Source organism: Hibiscus syriacus, unplaced genomic scaffold (assembly GCF_006381635.1).
Source record: "Hibiscus syriacus cultivar Baekdansim isolate YM2019G1 unplaced genomic scaffold, ASM638163v2 tig00110410_pilon, whole genome shotgun sequence".
Taxonomy (NCBI): domain Eukaryota; kingdom Viridiplantae; phylum Streptophyta; class Magnoliopsida; order Malvales; family Malvaceae; genus Hibiscus; species Hibiscus syriacus.
Window position 1 is genome coordinate 1,160,625 of NW_024062726.1, and position 15,148 is coordinate 1,175,772.

Genomic DNA, 15,148 nt, shown 5'->3' on the forward strand with positions numbered 1-15,148 from the left:
GCCATTTATTTTATTAGAATGTCCTTTTAAATTTATTGCACTATGAAACTTGTGTGACCCTGCTCTTGCCTTTTCCGATTTCACTTTGATTGTGTTTTTTTTTACTTTTAGTAATATTCCCTGTATTCAATTTGCATTTCGACATTTATGTTGATTAGTTTTCTTATTTCATTTCACCAAAATTGTTGTTGCTCTCATCTAATTGATTCCCAAGTTTAAGGTTTTGACTTAGAGTGAACCTCTTAAAATTTCTTTTAATTAGGTTTACATTTAGGGTGCGTTGGTTCACGGAATGTAAGATTACCAGTGGGAATAAAAGATTACCAGGGAATAGGATTACTGAGAATGTTGTATTTTGTGCTTGATTGGTTTAGCAGGAATGTAAGATTATCGTGTTTGGTTAAAGGAATAAAATATTATTGGAATGTATATTTGATCAAATTGTCCTTATTATATATTTGTATAATATTACAAATTGTAAAATATTTATATATTTTCTTTAAAAAATTAAATTCATAATATTTATATATATTTTTTTACAAAATTAAAAATATAAAAAAGGTTTAATGAAAGGGTAAAAAAATTTAACCCCTGAACTTCATATAAAATTTTAATTATAGATTTTTTTTTGTAAATCTAAAATAATCTAAGGATAAATTTGTAATTTAACATTCGTATAATTTTTATTATTCAATGACAGAAGAAGGATATTTTTGAAAAAAAAATAAAAATTTAAGGGCATTTTAGTCCAAAACGCCGGTAATGTTACAATACCTAAGGGAAGAGAGGTAATGACATTCTCGGTAATATACCCCAAAAAATATACTATTGGTAATAAAACATTACCGGGAATGAGATTCTTGACCAACCAAACATGAGAATGCGAGATTCCCACAATCCTTGAACCAAACACCCCCTTAGATTAATTAAGATAACCTTCTAACCAATATCCGCTTACAATCGTTTTTTTTTTGTCCATTTAAAACGTTAAATTTTAATCATCTTTGGTTCTTCTCTTTGATTTACTTAATGTTTTATTTTATGGTCTAACATCATTTTAACCCTTTTTTAGGGGTAATTTTGATCGATCAAAGATAAATAATTCGGATCGGATTTTAATTTTTAATTTAACTTTTAATTTTCACAATTAAGACAACCGTGAAATTAAATTGATACCGAAAGGGCAGTACAAAGGTGTTAATCATTCCTTGACTGTAATTGATTCCCGAACCCGATATATTTTTGGTAAAACGTGGATCAGATAAGATAATAAATGAAGTATCCGATCAACCTAATTTTAATTATCGGTGATAACTCTAACACATTTATTTAAGTTAAAGTCCAATTCCGGTCTTACCCGAAGGATGGTTACGACACAACCAATTTGTCTTTATCATCATTATCACAGTTGAATAACGCAAATTAATCAAGTCGGTAAAACGTGTTGTTTCCTGATTTAGATGCTTTCAACTTTATGCCTAATTTGCCATATGATTTGAGATCGGAATGCCTTTCTCTTTCTTTTTCTTTTCACCAGTCTCTTCTGCTGATTAATTGCTTTGCTTGGCCTTGTTTCTGATATCTCGCAAACACAGTCTAATCTTTATTTGCTTTATGTTAATGTCATGTCTATAATCAACTATGTCTAGGTGATCATCAAAAACCCGTAGTTTTTTTTATGTACGTTTAAAAGATTATATTTTCGGATCGGATACATACAGACACGGGAAAACCTTCACGTGTTGTTCATATGTTCTTCTTGCATGCTATAAACATGTGTTTATACGTATTTGATTTAATATTTGGAGGTGGAGTAGGTTGACATGGAAGAATCTAAATCTAATGAGTCTTTCAAAAAGATTTGTTGGGCAAATATCCTCAAAGAAAAGAAACTAAGATCTGCTACTGTAATTATTTTAATGGACTTGCTGGCTGCTGCTGTTAAATCGATATGATTTGCCAGAAAAAGGTAGTGTGAAAGAAGATATGGGGAATTGCATGATGACTCGGCATTGCCTTCAATCACACCATTGATGCAGGATCATATAGGGACCGCTTTTTATCCATCAAGTTCCCCGGAGCAACACCGTCTCATCGGCCACTACTGCCTTCATTTTGCAATATCAAACCGTGCCATTTCGTTTAGTTTTTCTTTTTTCCTTGAGCAATTTCAGTATCACACGGAACAACTATCAATAATTAATTGGTCTAATAAGATAGAACATTAGATCTCTTTTTCTATAGAGTAAACAAGATGAAATATTCCTCATAATTTCTTTTAACTTCTTTGTTTATGATACTTTTAAGTTTTAAGAGAAAACTGAAGTCTTTAAAAGTCTTCCAGATTTTAAAATTTATTGAAGTTTAAATGTAATATTTTGATATAACAAATAAATATAAAGAAAATAGATTTAATTAAATATTTTAAAATTAATTTAAAAGTCCAAAAATTTGGATTTTTTTAAAAATGTTTCCTAACATTTTCAATCTTTTTTTCAAATAATATATAATCGTTTTTGCTTTTAGAATTATTTATTTCTACATTTTTAGAAAGAAAATATCATTCCATTTTTCAAAGAAAACTCTTTATCAAGTTTTGAAACCTTCATACAAATTTCGAAACTCTGGATCTAACGGTCAAAATTATTTAAAATGGGATTGATTTCTTACCCCAAAAAAATCGATCTCGTACCATTTTTACCGCAAAGGGAAAAAATTATCAGCCAAGAAATTGATTTATAGTTTAGGACCATTTTTTAATAAGAAAAAAGTTTAATATTTTTTATTTACCTCATAATGAATTTAATCAGAAATAAATAATTGATCCAAAATTTTTCCCTTATAACAACTGAGGGGCGAGTACAAGAAGGCATCGGAATTGAAAAGAGGCCATTAACTGCAATAGTGATTGAACCTTTCAATTCATTATGGTTCATTGAACCTCAATGTAGTCATTTGTGGTAAGGAACTCAAAAAGATTTCGGCCACTAAACCCTTTAATCAGAAAGTGGGGAATCTTGACCATAATTTCACCTGTCCATTTTCAATTAGGAGCAACAACAACATGGTGATCAAATAAATGATTACATCTGCTACAGGCTACAGCAAACTCATAAATTCCACTGTGTTTGGAACAATGGCAGTTATGGAATCATGGCGGCGGCACTATCTGGTCAAAGAGAAGGGTGGTGGTAAAAACCCGCTATTCTAACCAAGCCATTCCACAAAGTGAAACAAGGTATGATGATAGATAACGAAACAGGCTACGAGGGTTGACTCGAGTAATTGTTGTGAACATGAAAATGATGTGTGTGAATGCCTCAAACTCATGGTGCTCGAGGGGTCCGACCACAAGCCACATAAGTATGTACGTAGGAAAATTGAATCCTCGGCTGATCGAGTTGACGAGAAAAGCGTGTACACACTGTTAAGGGAGGATGGCGCTTTCTAAAATGATTTCCTTGACTTAAAAGGTACCGACGGGGAAGATGTTGAAATGGAATAAAACCTACCAGCTGCCAAGGACAGTGACTGGCTTTTTATTGGCTGAAAGTAGGAAGGTGAAGCCTATATATGAAGAAGACATTGGTGGGAATGGGATAGATCTGTCTACGGTTTACATTGTGGAATAAAGGGCTGCTCCTAACAATTGACAACTTGTTTTTGAGAATCAAACCTTTTTACAGAAACTTTGTTGGTGCCAATTTGATGATCAATGGGCCTTATCCTTTCCGATTTAGCATCTGCATGTGCAAGTATTTTTCTGAGGGAGAGTACGTGAGGACGGGTCTACCCGACTTCATCAGATTAGTTGTGTAATGAGTGTTACTGTGAGGAAGTGACATGGTAACAGAAGAAAATCCTATGGGAATTTGTGGTTTTCTTTTCTTTCTATAGCCTTTTATCTCATACACCATGCTGCAATCATTCTTCCACTTTCAGAGAACCTAAAGAAACAGAATTCGCCAAGAAAGCAAATTGTCACAGTTATCTTAATCACCTAGGAATTATGTCTTATGAGATTTATGCAGGCAATATATCACAAACACCTAAGTGAAAAATATATGTCAGATCTTTCAATATGATCAGCTATTTATGTGGCTGAAGCCTTAACGAATTGTAGGATAAGTAACCTATAACTCTAATTTCCAGAAACGTATTCAGAATGACTGGATGGAGAAACACAAAGCCTCAACCATCAATAGATCAAGAGCCAAGTAATCAACCATTTTCAAACTTTTTAGGGCCAATAAAAAAACCTTATCCACACATGTATCACATGCTCATTCCACACTACTTTCCGAGCCCATAATACCACCATTATGGTATAAATCAATGACGATTCTGATAGACTTGACAATGGTGCAGAATCAGAATGTCTGAAGTTCTCAATTATACTACGCAAACCAGGAAGTGGTAGCTTTTGTGTCAATTAACATAAGACATAAAGAGCAGGTGATGGCTTCTGTGTCAATTAGCCTATGATATGAAGAGCAAGTGATTTGCAATAAATATGCAGCTCCAGCTCATGTCTCCATAATATAATAACTAAAAATAAATCATAAAAATAGTTGTGTAAAGGATAAGTACATTTCTGTGTCGCTTATGTCTTGAAGAATCTGTCTTGTTTAAATTTGAGACCTTAAAGTTTCATTCGGAACAGAGGCTTACATATAACTCCACGGTCAATTAAAGAAAAAGTAAAAGTTAAGACTTTGGTTGGAAATTTAAGAAGACGTCTCATGAAACACATTATATAAAACTTTAGACAATTGCACTGTATCAGTTAAGTGCATCAGGCAATTAGACGAGCTTTTAATTCACAGCCTAAAGATGAAAGCAATTCGCAGATAATTCAAAGGCCTGATTAGAACAAATTGCGTAGTTTCTATATATCATAGAGTTAGCTCATCATTTTTTATCCCTCGACTTCATCCACTGTCTGACAACATTGACAAAGAATTGATACATAAACAAGCCCCCAACAAAATATCAATTGAGTTGGGACTAATATAAAGTGGGAATGTTTAAAACTCAAGTTTAAACCAAGCATCCTACCAAAGTTTTAGAAGCTTGAACTAAAGACCAAACTGGCAAAACAGTTGCCAAATCCATCAGATTAAGCATACAACAGAAAAACTAGAGATGCCAACTTATTATACTCATTAAATTTCATATACAAGTTCTAGTGTTCTACATATACATTCAATATAGGAAAACCTTCCAAAACATTTCATCCAGGGAAAAAGAAAGTGAGACAATTTGGAGATGAACATTACCAATAAAGCATAGGCTTTTTTCCCCTTCCCTCCTTGAGAATCTTCAGTGCAAATCAGTTTTTCCTATTAATCCCATAACTCCCATCTCTTTGCAAGCTCATATCATAAACATCAGGCTTGAAATCACTTCTTTTACCATAAATCCCAGACTTCAAGGTCCTTCTTTTATCAGTAACTTCAGTCTTGGAATTACTTATCTTCGCATCAGAATTAGCCTCCTCGGAATCACCGAACCTTCTCCTAAATCCTTTCCTCCTCCATCTAACACCGTTCTTTTTCCCATTGCTCTCTGCAACACTGCCATCTCCATTCTCAGTCTCATCTCCCTTGTTTTCACTTAAAAGCTTAGTGTTTTCACCACTGCCTCTACTCCCCAAATAAGGCTTAACACTATGAACAACCCCTTTAGGGAAGAACCTGGCAGAAGGCAACTCATCGACAGCATCGAACAGCTGAGGCCCATCTCTGTCACTCCACATATCGAAACCGCCGGGCTTCTGGAACCTGTCGGCCAAGACTTTAACTTGCTCATCGGCGGAAACGGAGAACAAGTTGGGTGCTTTTTCAACGACTTCCCAAGGGCGTTCGAGTTCGGATACGGCAGCTTTAAGCTCGGCCCTCTTGCGCATCTCGTAGATGTGGCGTTCACGGGCGAGTCGGGCCTTGAGGAGTTGCTTGGATTTCTTGGCTTGCATGCGTTTCCATTGCCATTTGGAGACTCCACCTGGGTAAGTCCTAGGGCCACCCCCCATGCGGATTGTGGTATTGGGTGGTGGGGTTGGGTTGTGGAGGGAGAGGGTGGAGAGCTTAGTGTGAAGGAAAAGGGGAGTTGGGGAAAGAAGGGATTTTGAGAAGGAAAGGGTTTGGGATGGAAAAGGCATTGAGAGTTGCATTCTCTGGGTTGAGGTCTTTGAATTTTGGATTAAACAAAAGTAGCAAACCGACTGGTTTTTTATGGCTTTGGCCTTTGAAGAGAGAATCAGGGAAGAAATCGGCAAGGCTCTCGTAGGGATGCCGTTTGTGGTTTTGGTGTTAATAGGATTATCATAATAAATAAAGTAAAATTAGTTTTATTGAACACACGAAACATAAGCACTAGTGGTCTAGTGGTAGAATAGTACCCTGCCACGGTACAGACCCGGGTTCGATTCCCGGCTGGTGCATTTTATTTTTCTTGCCAGTCTACTCTGCACCTGTTGCATGCCGTGTTGTTTGGCCAATTAGCTGGCAACCTAATGCTCAAAACAATTCAAGCTCAAGTCTGCTCTGAATCTTTTGATGGTTCCAACCAAAGTTGTTTCCTTTTCTAACACCTAATGTCTCAAATTTTTGGGGGATCCCTCCTCAAGTTTAGGTTACAAGATCCAAGGGTCAAATGAATGGTATTTTATTTGTTAAACGATTCCCCTCCTATATCATTGTATTCAACCTGCCCTAGCCAAAACTTCCTGTGGTAACGTTAACCCTAGTAAAACACTCAAACTACAGCCTTAAACGTATTCCTAACATTAAGCATATGACAACACACTGCTTGTTATTAACAACCTAAAACACTCCAAAGCACAATAACATACAAGGTATAACAAAAACAACCCAATGAGAAAGAAAAATGGAAACTTCTGTAATCAAATCGAAGACATCTTCAGGACATTACCTGAATTGTGTTAAAACATGTTGTCCCCTGCCTTTGAACAACATCTTCTGACAAAGAAGCAATTTTCTTCCAAGACACAAGATATGCTGCCGTTGCGTTTTTTATTTTTCAGCTTTTCCTGTGTGAGTTTTAGATCAATGGATATTAATTTCACTTAATCATACACCCTAATTGTCGGTATGATTAATGTAATCATACAGATTAAACAAACTCTACAAATACAATTATCAAACATCTTGTTCCCTTGATCCATTTCTTAGTTGTATTTATAATATTCTAATGCATGCACACGTGTATCCCCCGGCACTCCGCTGACAACTTCATTAAAAGATTAAGAAATTTGAATAAACTATGCATGGAATCCAGCTTTGCTTATGGGGATGCTTTCATAGCAGTTTCTTCTCTCTGTGTGTGTATATATATATATATATACATATACATCTTTAGCAATCCATCATCGAATTTGATTAAAAAAATGGCTCCTTCTCTTCTTTTCTTGGTTCTGATTAATGCTTCTGTGGCTATGGCTAATGCTCAAACATCTGGCTCAGCTGATCTCCAACATCCTGCAGCAATAAGGAAACTTGGGAAGCACCAGATAGTGAAGACCATTGACAATGCACCATCTTCAAGTCCATCCCGAGCGCCCCACTCGGCGGATCACACGGCAGCCACTACCGGACCAAACGATGGTGAAAACGTGAGCGTTGGAGGAGAAGGAGAAGTTATTCACCTGCAAAAGGCTCATCGTTCGGTGGATAAATCTGTGGCAGGGGGTGGCGTGATCCTTGGAGGCCTTGCCACGACTTTCTTGGTGGCGGTTTTTTGCTATATAAAAGCCACTGGAAGACACGAATCAGAGACTCATCAAAGCGATAATGATGAAACCAGTAGTTGAATTGTGTGTATATGAAAATTATGTGGTCTTGTTGTGAATCCTCAACTTCTGTTTAAAAAACTGTAAAGAAAATTTCAAATGGAAAACGATTCTCAAGTGCATAACATAAAGTGTTTTTCGTTCTTGAATATGCAGTTTTCTAATACCAAACCAAGTTCGTCGAATCCTAGCAGTGTAAATGAATCTTGTTTGAACTAGTAAAGTTGTGTGCATGTTCGTTTGATTATTTTTCAAAGTGTTAGTGTTCGGTTTGTTTAGCATTCGTGAATATGTTCGTTTATATATTCGCCAACATGGTCATTTAATATTCGTGATTATGTTCGTTTATATGTTCAGAAATGATGAAATTATGGCTCTAGTCCTTAAGCTCCTTACATTTCACAGTTTGAACTCCAAAGCTCACATTATTCAATTTAGTTCCTACTTTCAACGATATATAAAATGAAAAAGAATAAAAGGAAAAAAAGAAAAAGAAAACCAATTAAATGAGCTTATAAATGAATCGATAAATGAGCCATGAACAAGCTTATTCGTAAAACTAAAAAATAAACACATCTCTATTTATGTTCTATTTAATGAACACAAAAAATTTATTTATATTCATTTATTTAATTTAATAAGTAAAGTTTATGTTAACGGAAAGTTTTTCGAATGCTACAGAGAACATACGGAGAACCAAATTTGCAGTGAAATTCTAAGCATGGAAGAGTTTCAAATTGAAAAGGCACAAAAGGCCCAAAGTTTTGTGATGGACTTCACAAAACATAAACAGAGCCCATCGGAATTGAAGTTGGAACATTTTCATCTTGATTCTTCTAGCGGCATGTAAAGCAATAAACTGCTTCAAAGCTCTTTGCCTACCCATCACGAAATCTCGAAACCCTTCGTTTATTCTTGCTTTCATTAAGTTCCTAATCAGTAGTAAAGGCTAATCCTTCAGAAAATCTCGAACATGTCGAACGAGAGAACGGTGATCGCCGTCATTAGAGCGGCGAGACCTTCTTTTAGGAACGACCACGACAAGGTCGCGTTCGCCGTTCACGCGACGTTTCTTTCCGCCGGTTTCGTCCTCACCGCCACTGGGCCTGCTGCTTTGGGCGACAACGTTTTCTCTTCTACCTCTACTGGTATTCGCTTTTCTTCTCTTTCTAATTTGATTGCTACTATTACTTTTTCAATTCCTTAAAATGCATTTTTGGGTTTTAGACGAGGTAGGAACCGATAATTGGAACGAATTCGAAGACCATTACGCGTTTGTCTATACCAATCCCGAGAAAGGGTCGAAGAAAGTTTTGGTGAAATGTCTGGTTATGAATAGAAAATTGCTTGTCGAGACTTTGGCTGAGAACAGTTCTCAACCCCTTCATCTTGAAATCGAGTAATTATCTTCTCTTCTGCTCTCTTTTTTGTTTAATTTTTGTGGTTTAAATCAATGTATTTTGGAGTTTCATTGACTGTTGCAGTATTGATGACTATGTTGGGGAGAACACAAGTGGAAATTACTCTGCCTTGTACAAGAATTTAGAGAAATTAGTGAATGGTTTGGAAAAAGAAGTAATTTCCATGTTAAACTGCTCAGCAGTTGACCCTCCAAGGTAATTAAGCAAATTTAGTCTTTGCCGTTATTGATGTCGAGCAATTCTTAGCTGTAGTTTTAGCGTCTGTAGTTCTATACAAATGGATGTTTTTCTAGGCTTTAGGGATAATTGGAAGTTTTTAGGGTGAAGGATGATCAATGGGAATAATTTTCTTTTATTTACCTTCTCTTTTATTTATGCGTGTGGTTTGTAGTTCAGCAAAAGGTGAAGGATCGAGGCCCAATCATCCTGGTGTTACAATTAATGAACCAAGGGGCCCTCAAATCCATCCTTCAGGGTATCTCTTGTTTTCTCCTTTGCAATTTTGGATTTAATCCAGTTCGTCAATGATTGTTTATACCCTTTGCATGCTTCATTGATATCTTTACAATCATGTAACTATGGATAAATTGTGATTCATGCCACAAATCATGACTCCTTTGCGTTATTTATTTATAGAAAGCTTCATTAGTGAGGTTAAACTTCCACGACTATGGTCTGATGATGCATGTTTTCTGTCTATCAACTAGTGGTATAGGTTTTTTGATTATGTTCAGATACGATTAAGATTTCCTGATTTAGGCAAGGTTTACTAGTAACTTTTTTACCCAATTTTGGCGGATTAGAGAACAACTTATTTGCATATTAGGCCAGAACAGAAAATCTCTGATTGCTCTGATATAATATTATATGAAACCTAACTATGTGTTATAGACTTCTGAAGTTCTGAGCATGTTAAAATTGTATCTAAGGAAAATAAAGAATAAATGCGAAAAAAATTAGTTATAGACTGATAGTATTGTGTTTCTTTAACTTTAATGAAACCTTTCCATTAACTTCCTAACAGTGGCTCGTATGATCATCAAAATTATAAAACTTCCTTTACAGGGTTGTTGTCCCACCTGTTAATCCTATTGGTGGTAGTGATCTGGTACCCGGGCCAGGTGCCGGAATGTATCCTAGCAGGTACTACTGTTCTGAATCAGATTTTTTGTGATAACCACAATTTAACTGGTTGATTTTAGTTTCCGACTTGAGTGTGATTTTATTTCTTAAATGGATTTCAGGGGTGGTTTTGGTGGTGACGGTGGCATGCTTCTAGGTTTGTAACACTTGTTTTATTCATTTGGCAATTTTGGATGTCATAATCCTTTAGTGACTTAATTATATACTATAATTTGGAAGCAGGGCCCAACGATCCTCGCTGGTTTGGTGGAGTTGGTGGAGAGCATGGTTTCCCCGGAGCACAACCGTGAGTTTTCTTCCATGTTTAAATTTGTGTGTGCATTGCTTTGTACGAGACATTTTAATTTTTGGATGGAAACAGGGGTATTCCTCCTGGTGCGCGATTCGATCCATATGGTCCACCTGGTGTTCCTGGATTCGAGCCATCTCGATTCACAAGGTAGAGGGAATTAGGGATCCATTGGGTGGATATCAACAGTTTTATATGATTTAAACTTATACAACACTTACCGAATTCTTGCAGAAATCCGCCGCGGAAACCCGGGAGTGGTATTCATCCTGACCTGGAGCATTTTGGAGGTGGTTCAGATTTTATTTAGATGGATGAGGAAGAGGGTATATATATATATATATATATATAGTAAAGTTGTTGAAATCTTTATTCTCTGAAAGAATGGGTTGTTGAAATCTTTATGTTTGTTTTAAGTTGCGTTCAATGAGGAATTTCCTGATTTGGACTTTTAGGCCTAATAAAGGTCGAAATTGTTCATTAATTTTATTTAGCTCTATTTATAGATTAAGTTAGACTATTTTTTTCATTCATTTCATTATATCCCTATAGTTCTTAATCGCATCATCCTCTTACTGTTTGATCAACAATCGCCCCCAAATTGAAAAATTACCACCACTTCCATTAAAAAATTGTCTTTTTTTTTTTGGTTCGATTAATTTCCACTAAGAAGGAAGTTCCATGAAACCAGAAATGATGATGAACAATTTGCGAACCTCGTCGACCATCTTTAAAGTTGCATTTCTCACTCTCTTTATGGCCATGGAAGAGAATCAATAGGTGAGCATGACACTGATAAATAGGTTAATACCAAAATAAATGTCTTAACTATACATAAAATTTCAAATAAGTTTTTTTGTTACTATTTTAGGTGTTTAATGTTTTGTTAGTTATCATTTTAGGTGTCTAATGTTTTCTTAGTTACCATTTTAGGTGTTCGAACGCTCACCATTTTAGGTTTTTTGTTACCCATTTTAGGTGTCTAATGTCTAATGTTTTCTTTTCGCCATCACCGGTTGCCACCAACACCGTCATCGACCAAACACCCAATGACGCGTAACTAGTCAACCAACCACCACCAAAACCTCCATACTTTTGTAACTAATCGAACACTCAAAAACGGTATGAATGAAAGATTTTGTTTTAGGGTTTGTAGTTTTTTTTAATTGAGGATTTTGATAAATTGAATACTTATTGTGGAAATTGTTAGAGGTAGCATCAAGGGATTTTTGTTCTAAGTTTAAAGTTTTGGCATTGACAGTCGATCTTTGACCATAACAGTTGGTTGCAGGGGAGGGAGGAGAAGGGAGAAGACGAGGAGGGAGAAGGGGAGGGGAGAACACGTGGTTTTTTTTTTTTTTTGCTTAATATTAAAATAAGTGTCTAAGCTACATCGTTTTTCTCGAATATGTGTCTAAACTAGTTTTTAAAAAATAAAATTTCCAAAATTACTAGAACATGAAACGTGTCACTTAACCGCATTTAGCGCCTGGGCACTTAAAATGGTAACAGAGAAAAAATTAGACACCGGGATGAGTTAAAAAATAGTTTAGACATATATTTAAAATTTTATGTATAGTTTGAATACCTATTTTAATATTAAACCTAATAAATATGATATGTTTAAAAAATAATATATGTGCAATAGTTTGAATTCAAAAATTTTAGACATTATCTTTTATCACTAAAATTATTTAATGAGTTCGGACAATTAAATCAATAAAAAAATTTAGGGTCAAGACATCAACGATAAAGATGAGTTGAACGACACACAAAGGCACCAAATAGAGCCATAAATGACACCAATGCTACTCATCCGATGGCAAATCCCTTTCCAATAGCAAGAGTGGTGCTTTCAATAGCATCGTTGTTAATGAAGTAATTTCTTCTTCTTTTTGTGAGTAATGAACAAAGCCTAATTGTTTAACCTACACTAACATCCTCTTGCAAGAGGGATTTAACCCCGCAATTGAGAGCGTGCGAGCAGCCCAACCTTAAAGATGACAACAGACTTTTTCAAGGATGAAATCAAAGTCTGAGCACTTAGTTCACCTATGAAGAACTGAAACACCTAGGTATTTGCCCAAGGATTCAACTTGTTGAAATCCCAGGAAAGAGCTAATCATTCATTTAATAGAATAATCAGTATTAGGAGAGAACCAGATTTGAGTCTTTCTTTTATTAGCTCGGTGTCCCGAGAACTGGCCAAAAGTGTCAAGAATGTTCTGAATAGCCTCAACTTGTTTCAAATCAGCCTTCACATGAAGAATGAGATCATCTGCAAAAAAAATAGATGGGACAACAGAGTGCCTCTATAAATAAAACGAAAAGGCTTACATGCACCATGAGAGACGGCATGGGCGATAAGATGGCCCAAGTATTCCATGAAAAGAACAAAGAGATAAGGTGAGAGAGGATCGCCTTGTCGAACGCTTCTATTTGAAAAGAACGGATGCGAAAGTTTGCCATTCTATTGAATTTGAAAGCTAGTTATGATGCGTTTTGGTACGAGTCTTGCATTTAAATGGTCAGTTATGAAATCCCATTTAATCCGACATAAAACTTTCTCAAGGTCCACTTTGATAGCCATTCAATCTTCTTTACTTTTGGACGATCTCATGGAATACACAACTTCCTAGTTTATGATAGTATTTTCAGTGATGTTTCGCCCTGCAATGGAACTAGTTTGATTTTTATCAATCAGAATCAGAAAGATTGGCTTCAGTCTTCGAACAACCACCATGGTGATCAATTTGCAAAGGACAACACATAGGCTAATAGGTTTGAAGTCCATAAGAGATTCAGGGTTTTTGCTCTTGGGATAAGAACAAGGATTGTTCTATTAAGATCAGGCTAAAAAATAGCACCCCCAAAAAATATTCTGGATCATTGAAGTAATCAAAGATCCAATGATACCCCATTGTTTCTAAAAGAACTCCGCATGAAGACCATCCCAACCCAGGGAGTTCAAAGGAGCTATATCCGTGAGTGCATTGTGAATTTTCTCGGTTGAGGGAATACGATCAAGAGTGGAAGTAATCTCAAGAGGTAGGTTTGAAAAAAACCCTGTAATTGGAAAAGTGCCTTGGCAACTATTTGAATCAGAAAAAAGCTGTTGGAAAAAGTACCAGGGCGATCCACTCGGAGCGAGATTTTTGTCACCAAAGAAGTTCCTCTTGATCTAGGAGATGTTCAAGCTCAATAAGTAAATCGGATTCTAAGTTACACAAGAAACGCAAAGAATAAGAGCTGAGGGCTTTTTGAATCCCCCAAGTCTTGCTATAATAATGCGTTCTTTAGTGCCTATATAGCCGAAGATAGATTTGTTCCAGGAATCCGCTGCTTTAGTGAAATGAAGAATGGTCTTGGTCATAGATGAAGAGGTCGTCCAATTGTCTTCAACTATTCTGGTAAAGTCTTCATGTCGATGCCAACCAGAGTAGTATCGAAAATAGCCAGAGTTCGAGTAGCTCGATTGATTCCCAACCTAAAGAAGAATTAGGACAATGATCTGAGCCAACACAGATGAGATGATCTGAGCGGACAATGATCTGAACGGAAATGAGTCATCCCAGTAGTTATTGCAAATAAACCTGTCAAGTCGAGCAAAAATTGTTCTTTTAGACCAAGTATAATCAGGACCATTATAACCCAAGTCATGAAGGCCATGGTCGAAAAGAAGGTTCTAAAAGTCTTTACTAGACCTTGTAGAGGAGGAACAACTTTTTCTGTCATCAGCACTGAGACTAGAATTAAAATCGCCAAAAGGATCCAGGGTGAACAGATAGAGACGACTAGACGGCGCAAATGAGACCATAAAATTTTTCTGCCTGCAGCTGAAGGGCTAGCATAAACTGTTGTGGCTTGGACAGAAAATATATTTGTAATACTAGTAATGCGAAAATGAATGAACTGGAAGTGATTGACAGAAACATCAATTGTGATAGAGTCATATTATGCAAGCCAGATGCCACCAGAAAAACAAACTGCTTCAACTCGATGAGAGTTGGGGAAATTCAACGCAGAGATAACCGAGCCAACTCGATGACCACTGATTCTTGGTTTGACAAAAACAACCAGGACCGGCTTATAGTCACACAAAAACAGTCTAGCTACAGACAAGAAACGCGAGTAGCTGCAGCCCTGAACATTCTAACATAAAATTTTAAGGTCCATAAAATAGAGATAAGGAGAAGATCAAAGTCATTCAATCATAGCCACTGCTTGATCTCCAATCGATTCGTGGTTAATATCATCGACAATGTGTTCAGTGTTCATGTCTAGGGAAATACCAGAATGAGTTTGAGGCAGAACTGTATCACGTGACTATATGCTTGGATCAGGAGGGTCCCCCATGGGAGCTTGTGTGCATTGTGCTTTTGTCAGCTCACTGTGCGAGAGGTTTTGCAAAATGTTCGGACTCTCGTTTTCACTCTTAATTATGGCCGAATGTTTGTTTTTGTCCAAGGTTAAGTTTGATCGATG

General features: G+C 36.2%; 3 protein-coding genes and 1 non-coding gene across 4 annotated transcripts; 3 read left to right on the plus strand and 1 right to left on the minus strand.

Moving 5' to 3' along the window:
• Positions 1-5,147: 5,147 nt before the first annotated feature.
• LOC120123995 lies at positions 5,148-6,278 on the minus strand. The gene has a single exon (XM_039142769.1). It carries the CDS (start codon positions 6,170-6,172, stop codon positions 5,333-5,335), a length of 840 nt encoding a protein of 279 aa, XP_038998700.1. The 5' UTR covers positions 6,173-6,278; the 3' UTR covers positions 5,148-5,332.
• Positions 6,279-6,371: 93 nt separating this feature from the next.
• On the plus strand, positions 6,372-6,442 carry TRNAG-GCC. Its single transcript has one exon. It is a non-coding gene; the product is annotated as a tRNA-Gly (tRNA).
• A 966-nt stretch (positions 6,443-7,408) lies between these two features.
• LOC120124042 lies at positions 7,409-7,831 on the plus strand. The gene has a single exon (XM_039142803.1). The coding sequence runs from the start codon at positions 7,409-7,411 to the stop codon at positions 7,829-7,831; it is 423 nt and encodes a 140-aa protein (XP_038998734.1).
• Positions 7,832-8,674: 843 nt separating this feature from the next.
• LOC120123994 (probable proteasome inhibitor) lies at positions 8,675-11,170 on the plus strand. Its single transcript, XM_039142768.1, has 9 exons — positions 8,675-8,958; positions 9,038-9,209; positions 9,295-9,426; positions 9,623-9,706; positions 10,297-10,374; positions 10,476-10,510; positions 10,597-10,660; positions 10,736-10,813; positions 10,898-11,170. The coding sequence occupies exons 1-9, from the start codon at positions 8,784-8,786 to the stop codon at positions 10,971-10,973; spliced, it is 894 nt and encodes a 297-aa protein (XP_038998699.1). The 5' UTR covers positions 8,675-8,783; the 3' UTR covers positions 10,974-11,170.
• The last annotated feature ends 3,978 nt before the right edge of the window (positions 11,171-15,148 follow it).

Excerpts from the sequence above, each read along its gene's own strand:
- LOC120123995 (XM_039142769.1), bottom strand. The coding sequence starts at position 6,172 with ATGCAACTCTCAATGCCTTTTCCATCCCAAACCCTTTCCTTCTCAAAA.
- LOC120123994 (XM_039142768.1), top strand. The coding sequence starts at position 8,784 with ATGTCGAACGAGAGAACGGTGATCGCCGTCATTAGAGCGGCGAGACCT. Across the intron at positions 8,959-9,037 it reads TTTCTCTTCTACCTCTACTG|ACGAGGTAGGAACCGATAAT; the intron begins GTATTCGCTTTT and ends TTTGGGTTTTAG. Across the intron at positions 9,427-9,622 it reads TCAGCAGTTGACCCTCCAAG|TTCAGCAAAAGGTGAAGGAT; the intron begins GTAATTAAGCAA and ends TGTGGTTTGTAG.
- LOC120124042 (XM_039142803.1), top strand. The coding sequence starts at position 7,409 with ATGGCTCCTTCTCTTCTTTTCTTGGTTCTGATTAATGCTTCTGTGGCT.